General features: G+C 34.9%; 1 protein-coding gene across 1 annotated transcript; it reads right to left on the bottom strand.

Annotated features, from left to right (window-relative positions):
* Positions 1–1295: 1295 nt before the first annotated feature.
* Positions 1296–8184, bottom strand: LOC106473631 (polycystic kidney disease 1 like 1-like; the record flags this gene model as incomplete). The annotated part of the gene is made up of 5 exons (XM_022402035.1): positions 8080–8184; positions 7261–7476; positions 4583–4697; positions 4162–4450; positions 1296–1501 (listed from the first exon to the last, which is right to left on the bottom strand). Coding segments are annotated over exons 1-5 (931 nt in total), but the record flags the coding sequence as incomplete, so codon positions are not given.
* Between the last annotated feature and the right edge of the window lie 413 nt (positions 8185–8597).

The following is an 8597-nucleotide window of genomic DNA, read 5'->3' as shown; positions in this document are numbered from 1 at the left end:
CCTAGTATGGTAAGTTTACTGATTCTAAGACTACTTTTATAATCCTTCTGTATCTAGCGTTATCACCATGATTAGCAGCTCCCTCTAGCAAACATCTAAGTTATAACAATGAAAATATGGCTTATAACAATACATATTCATTTTATTCATTTCTATCGAGATTTCTTGAACCTTCGTGTTTTTCTAGCATCATGAATATTTATATAGTTAAACAGTACTTTTTATCCAAATGTTAATATGACGTAATAACTGCTATTACAGGCAAGTCGGAACTACAAAACATTAGGGGAGAGGGGTTCAGTCGTAAATGTTTGTTTTCTCAATTTCGCGCAAAGCTACTCTTTCACCAGCGATGTTTGTTTTGTTTGTTTTAATTTCGCGCAAAGCTACACGAGGGCTATCTGCGCTAGACGTCCCTAATTTAGCAGTGTAAAACTAGAGGCAAGGCAGCTAGTCATCACCACCCACCGCCAACTCTTGGGCTACTCTTTTACCAACGAATAGTGGGATTGACCGTCACATTATTACGCCCCAAGCCTGAAAGGGTGAGCATGTTTGCTGTGACGGGGATTCGAACCCGCGACCCGCAGATTGCGAGTCGAGCGCCCTAACCACCTGGCCATGTCGGGCCTTCACCAACGAATAGTGGGATTGACCGTCACATTATAGCGCCCCCACGGCTGAAAGGCCGAATATGTTTAGTGGGACGGGGATTGGAATCCACAGATTGCGAGTCGAGCGCCCTAATCACTCGGCCATACCACACCTTATAAATAAATAACAACTGAAATTAATATAAAAAAAAAAACAACTAAAATGTTATTCAACATTTTCACATAATAACAAATACCGAATCGTACATAGGAAACACAAATTAAATTGTTTACAAAACCATAAATCACATAAGCAATAAGAATGTTTCTTATAAGAATCACTTTGGACACTATTTAGAATTACACAATACCTTAAAAACTGTTCAAGGAAATGGGTCTTACTAAAAATATACGTTTAGGTGAGTCCCTCCCTCCCCATTTGTTGAAAATGAGTTTGTAAATAATTATCTTTGCACAATTATTGTTGCTTATTATTTTAATTTATTAAAAATGTTTCAAATAATAACCATTAAACAACTTCATAAGTATTAACGTCTAAAATTTGTCAAGAAATCGTAGTTTTCTTTCCTTTCGGCTGCGTGGGAAAAGATTAAATAAATAAAATGTCGTGGGCAAAATACTTGGGGAGACCCAATGATCTTCTTACGTGATATAACGTGAACTTCTTACTAAACGGCTCACCTTTCTCAGTCACTACCTCCCAACGAAGTGTTACGTTGGCTCGACTGCTGACGTAGCCTTCAACAATAAGTCTCTCGTCAGGGTTAATTCGACCTGTCTTACGTTTGATGACGTAGACAACAGGCAACTCTCCCTGGCGTATGGTGACCAAAGTGTGGCTTTCAGAACTTCGAATACCCTTGAAAACTTTCAGTGTAATGAGGTACCTATCCAGACAAAAACAATTATCAATGCACAAACTTAGACATTTATAAATTATCTCTAGTTTGGTATATTATTATAATGTTTTAAAGGATGTATAAGATAAATTAAGAAATGTTTGTTTCATTGCTTGTTTTTAATTTAGCCCAAAGCTACTCGAGGGCTATCTGCACTAGCCGTCACGAATGTTCAAGAAATACACTAGAAGGAAGGCACCTAGCCAACAACACCCACCGCCAATTCTTGGTCTACTCTTTACCAACGAAAAGTGGGATTGACCGTCACGTTATAATGCCCCCACGACTGAAAGGGTGGGTGTTTTGGGGAACAGAATTCGAACTTGCAACCTTAGGATTGCAAGTCGAGCGCCATAACTACCAGGCCATGCCAGGCCCCATTAGGATTGCAAGTCGAGTGCCCTAATTACCAGGCCATGTCATGCACCACTAAGATTGCAAATCGAGAGCCCTAGCCATCAGACCATGCCAGGCCCCACTAGAATTGTAAATCAAGCGCCCTAACTACCAGATCATGCCAGGCCCTATTAAGAAACATCTCATTACAAAGGTGATAGCAACTGCATTAGGATGGATCCCTGTTTGCCGAATCGTGCTCCCAAGGGATCAGAATGTGCCTGTACATGCCAGCAGTCAGGGTGCCTTCAATGTCGCCAAACAAATTTTCACTGATTGTTGCTGAATAGTTTCCAGTTTTGATCATTATACTGTCCATAGTTTCGATAGCAATTTCACCTTTTGATTTCGCTATCTTTCCTCATTAACAGTTTTTTGAGCAGGTACATATTCATTGAGATCACTTTGTACTCATCTGTTCTCGAGGTAACATTACCATTTGTACTTATAGCAAGTCGTCGAAGAAAGTGCAACGACACTTTGATTAGCTCGAACTCTGCCCTAAATACTGCTACGTTTCTTCCTTTTTAGACTGTAATGGGCTCATGAGAGCTGAATTAACTCGGAGTTATGATTTTAGGCTATCCATGGAACAAGTAATTTAACATAACATAATATTTAGGGACAGCAAAGGACCTATTGGTACATCTAGGCAGTTTCATCTTCTAAACTAAACTAAAATTATTGAATAAAAAACAATCTCAAAACCAATAATGGTTGGAGACCGCTTGAATGAGTAATGACGAAAAACTGTCTCCAACCATTATTAATCTCAAAACCAGTTTTTATCATTCGTATAATAACAAGCTTTCTCTTAAACTCACTTAAATTTACTGCCTCTACAAAATCAGAAGGCAACCCATTCCAAAGGCCAATCATCCTGTTAGAAAAATAAAACTGTCTTAGCTGAAGATGACTCCTACCATGCCAAAAATTATATTTTTGTCCCCTAGTCCTACCATTCTCATCATTAAGTATGAAAAAATGATGATCCATCAACACTCTCAATTCCTTTAAAAATCTTAAACACCCTAATCAGATCCCCCAAACTGTTCTTTTTTCAAAAGAAAACAATTTCGGGGATCTTAACCGCTCCATCCCAGGCACCATTCTAATAGCCCGTCTATGAACCCTTTCCAAAAATTCAATGTCCTTCCTAAGATAAGGAGCCCAAGACTTAACACAATATTCCAAAGGTGGCCTAACCAATGACCTATACAATGACATTATAACCTTTTTAGACTTGTATTCAATATATCTGTAGATACAACCTAAAGTCCTATTTGCCCTACAACTAACAACAGCACATTGATTGGATGGTTTAAGAGACTGATCAACCACTACACTCAGATAATTTTCTTCCATGACAGTGTTAAGGCTATTCCCATCCAAATTATACTTATAATTCAAATTATGATATCCCACATGCGTTATCTTGCATTTATTTTAATTAAAACCATCTGTTAAGTAACTTATTGATCATTGCTACATCTATCTTATTGATGTAAATCAAAAAGATCAAAGGTCCTAAGACTGGGTCCTGAGTTACTCCACTTCTAACATTAGTCCAGTTTCATTGAACTCCATTTGTAACAACCCTATGCTTTCTTCTACCCAGCCAATCTTCTATACAATTAGCTAACTATTCCTCTCACCTATAGAGATAATTTTTACAAGCGTTTTATTTGGCACCTTATCAAATGCTTTCTGAAAATTCAGATACACCAAATCTACACCCTTACATAAGCAGTGACCTTTTCAAATAATGTCAAAAGATTTGTAAGGCAAGGTTTCCTCTTAGTGAAACCGTGTTGGCTATCCAATACAATTGTTGCTAAGAAAAAATTGGGAAGTTTAAAGAATGATAAGGCTTTTCAGCCAAATAATATTTTCCCAAGGGTTTTAAAGGAGGTTAAGGATTGGATATGTGAGCCACTTGCTACTATTTTTGTCAGTCCTTGTTTAGTGAGCAGGTACCAGAGGATTGAAAGTTGGCTAATGTTACTCCTCTTTTCAAGGGAGGTGATAAAAATTATCTCAGTAATTATAGGCCTATTAGCTTTACATCAGTTATGGGAAAAGTTTTGGAAAATATGATAAATGATGCTTTGCAAAATTATTTGAAATAGTTTAAAATATATAGTACTGAGATCACAATAATCAATACCTCAAAGTGTGGTAATAGATATCTATATATCTATATGTATATGTATATATAATTCTGGATCAAGAAGAAGTAAACGAAAACTTACATGTTTGGTAAAAGTACTCCTGCTGGTAAAGTAAGGATCTGGTCATTGATTAATAGATTATCTTCGAAGCAGGAAGAACTGGAGGTCATCCGGTCAGTGCAAGACCATAAAAACTGGAGTTCACCAGCAGCGTTACTTGGATCAGAAGATAGAGCACCATCTAGTTTGAAAGGTGTTTTGTCTCCAACAACAAGGTTTGACGAACTAATAACGGCTTGTAGATTCATTTTCTTAACCCTAATGGCTTGGGTTACATCACTCCATTGACTCTGGTCATTTGTTACAGACACTGAAAAAATGAAACAATGTTTTATCTAAGAAACAATGCTTTATTTATCTATTTGTTTCCTCTTTTGTACAACTTGTCTACATAACGTTCTATCCAACTGTATATTTATTGATCAATTTATCTTTAACATACCTTCTACTGATATGTTATAAGTGTTGGCTAGCTGAAGATATCCTTTAGGGATTGTCGCTGTAGTTCCAATAAATCTACTTAAGTCGATGATTGGAGGAAAAAGAGACCACGTGAACTGAAAAACAATAAATGAACAACTTCTGTTAACAAACCAAGCAGACAAATTAGATAACTAACATTCACATAAAGTTCTATATTATTATTCGACATTTAAATGTCGTCTGGTTAGAATTGTGGTTCGAGAAATGCATCACAGCCCTTTCCAATAAAGAACATCCATATAGCGAGAATGTTGAATGATGTAGAGACAAACGACAAACCATTTTGTAGAAAAGAACCTTTAATTATCAAGATTAAAACGGAAAAGCTACCGCAGCAGAATATTTAGAGAAACAATGAGCTCATAACACACACCTTATATTTCTGAAGATTTAAGTCTATAGTTATGGAAGAGAACATTCCAATCTTTGTTAAGAAGCTAAGTATATATTTTGTTAAAAATATAATAAACGAGGATTTGAAGTTGACAAAGGCTCATACAGCTCCAGCTACACCTGTAAATCAACGTCTGTTTTGAAAAAAAAAGGCCTAAAAACCTGGAATCACAATATCTCCCTCTGGCCTCATACCTGTGAAGCTTCCTATGAGGTTCCAGTAGATTTTTGTGTCTTTGGTTTTCTTAAACGTGTTCTTAAACGTTCTCTGTGTTAAGAGACCTTGGCGAGTTTTTCAGAAGCTTTATAGAATGGGAATTGAAGTGTTGAACAACAATACATAATGATGGGCATCAGACTGAACAGGATCAACAATGAATAAAGTAATCCCAATTACAACATGGGAGCGGAAATATCAACTATGATTAAGTCTCAGTTATAAGTGGAATGGCACAATGATACAAACTTTGGACAACTTAAAAAAAACTACAATAATAAATACGTTATTCACCGGTCACTTTTCGCTTCAAAACTAGAAAGTACATTTTCACTATCCCACTAATGGAATAAATATCTCAGAGATAATATTCCATTATGATACAATTTCATATTCTACTTTTTATCAAATATTTAAAAAACTATTTCTAAGGAGAAATCTATCGAAATATCATTTAATTATATTTAAAACCAATAATTCAACAAACGAGCCAACACTGACTGTGTTGTATGTAACAGTCTTCTGTATTAGCTTCTAGTAATAACTCTGTTGTATGTAACATTGTTTTCAGTATTAGCTTCTAGTAATGACTCTGTCGTATTTAAGAGTCTTCAGAATTAGCTTCTAGTAATAACTGTTGTATGTAACACTGTTTTCAGTATTAGCTTCTAGTAATAACTCTGTTATATGTAACTTCTACAGTTACAGGCAAGTCCATAACAGTCCTTCTCTCACACCTTTAGCTCTACAGTTACAGACAAGTCCATAAAGTTCTATTTCTAAACCTTTACTAATACAGTTACAGGAGAGTCCTTAACTGTCCTTCTGACACGACCTTATTTTTACAGTTACAGGCAAGTCTATAAAGTCCTATTCCCAAATATTTACTTATACTGTTACAGGAGAGTCCTTAACTGTCCTTCTGACACGACCTTATTTTTACAGTTACAGGCAAGTCCTTAACAGTCCTTCTCCCACACCTTTACTTCTACAGTTACGAGAGAGTCCATAACAGTCCTTCTCCCACATCTTTACTTCTACACTTACAAGAGAGTCCATAACTTTCCTTCTGATAAACGTATCAAAGTAGTATTTGAACGATTCTAATAAGATTCTAGCTAATGTAAAACCACATAACAATGATTAGTCGAACTAGATAAAACCACATAACAATGATTAGTCGAACTAGGTAAAACCACATAACAATGGTTAGTAGAACTAGGTAAAACCACATAACAATGGTTAGTCGAACTAGATAAAACCACATAACAATGATTAGTCGAACTAGATAAAACCACATAACAATGATTAGTCGAACTAGGTAAAACCACACAATAGTGGTTAGTCGAACTAAGTAAAACCACATAACAATGATTAGTCGAACTAGATAAAACCACATAACAATGATTAGTCGAACTAGGTAAAACCACATAACAATGCCTAAGTTTCTGAATTGGTCTCAAGTATTTTAGTATGTTATTTTATACATACAAAAGTGTCCATTTATCGGTCCACAGACATTACACACTTCAACACTTTATAGATTAATGACGTCACATTTGAATGTAGTACACGAACACTTGTCTGCCGATTATTTGTTTTCAATACATGTTGTGTTAGTTACTTGGTGAAATCAACTATTAAAGCAATACAATATAATGGCGTCACACTTAAACGCAATAGAGTAATACTTGATTGGTGGCTATCTTTAATTACATCACAGTCTGAATAAAATAACTTAAATAGTTCGCAGGGAAGAAAAGACTTCACCACCTCACAACTGCACTGAAGTTAATCTAGAATGTGACGTCATAATCTCTGAAGCCATAACATAACCTTAGTTACACACATTTCCAAAAACATTATATACTTTACATGTGACGTACTTGAAGATTTGATGTCGTCATGTCCAACTCTCCACAAATGTCAACAAAAACAGTGAATATGACGTCATAATCTCTGAAGCAATAACATAATTTTAGTTACACACATTTCCAAAGACAGTATATACTTTACACGTGACTTACTTGAAGATTTGATGTCGTCATGTCCAAATCTCCACAGATGTCAACAAAAACAGTGAATGTGATGTCATGTTGAGCATCGACGACATTTGGGCCTTGTAATGTAAGAGCCAATGGTTTCGTTACACGTTTGACCCGGTGAGTGGATGGAAGGTAAGATTCACCACCAAAACGATTTGTTGCTGTGATTATTATCACGTAGTTAATGTTCTCTCTCAGCTGAAGGAGTAAAAATAAATAACAACTCAAAAATTAATTGAATAAAATGTAAACAATAATTTTATTCCTTTTTTGCACTATTTCAGAGAAATTATAGCATTCAATCATGTTTTACAAAAGATTACAAGTCTTAGAAACAAGTAAACATTGTTGTAGAGTTCCAAACGACACGCTATTTGTTTGACTCTTAAAAGCAAAGTTAAGTTAACAACTGACTGGAAAATTTTCAGACCTAAATATAAAAAAATCGAACAAAATCAACATTTAATGAGGGTAAAAATCCATTAACAAAAAATGTGTTTAAAAAATGTAATATAAAAATAAATAAATATTTATTCTATAAAATTAAAAATACAGAAACAGTAAACTCCAGATATTGTTTAGTGAACAAACACTTACATAAGAAAGAATAGCAGGTTTTCAGAAGTACTGTAAAGATTATATCTATAATGTCATATCATAACAAGTTTTATTTCCACATTTTTGGCAAATGATAACTAGCTTATGATTTCTAATTTGATTTTACGTTAAGATTATTTATTATGGTAAGTATCGATACATAGGGTTTGAATGATAAACAGTAGCGTTAAAAGAACAAATTACCTGACTACTTGAAAAAGACAACTGTTTTGGATCCCCAGCAGCGCCCTCTTGTGAGATTATTCTTTGTAAATTGTGAAGACCATAGTATATAGTCGGATCTTTCATATAAAGAGTAAATCAAGAAAAATATAAACAAAATATATCGATTCCCATGTAGTCAAAGAATACAAAATTTTTCAGTGGACGAATATTTAAACTTAAAATGTTAAATACAGATCATTAAAACAAACAAACAAACATATATTATTTTCTACATCCAACACTCACAAGTAAGTAATCTAAACTGATGTATGAACTATTCTTTACATAAATCACCTTACAAATGAGACTGTGTTCTAAGGCAGCCTCACAGAGCTACTAAGCCTAGTTAATTTGAAGTATCTAACGTGTTAATAATCTCAACATATTTTAAACTTTTACATAAAAGGAACACAAGTATCGCTTTACCTGATGTGTCCATGGGAAATATGGACCTGAAGTAATCCATTTCATGACATGCGTCAGCTGTGACGTCAGTC

The sequence above is a fragment of the Limulus polyphemus genome, unplaced genomic scaffold (assembly GCF_000517525.1).
Source record: "Limulus polyphemus unplaced genomic scaffold, Limulus_polyphemus-2.1.2 Scaffold6348, whole genome shotgun sequence".
Taxonomy (NCBI): domain Eukaryota; kingdom Metazoa; phylum Arthropoda; class Merostomata; order Xiphosura; family Limulidae; genus Limulus; species Limulus polyphemus.
Note: the sequence above shows the minus strand (reverse complement) of the source record. Positions and strands in the feature narration are given on the sequence as shown.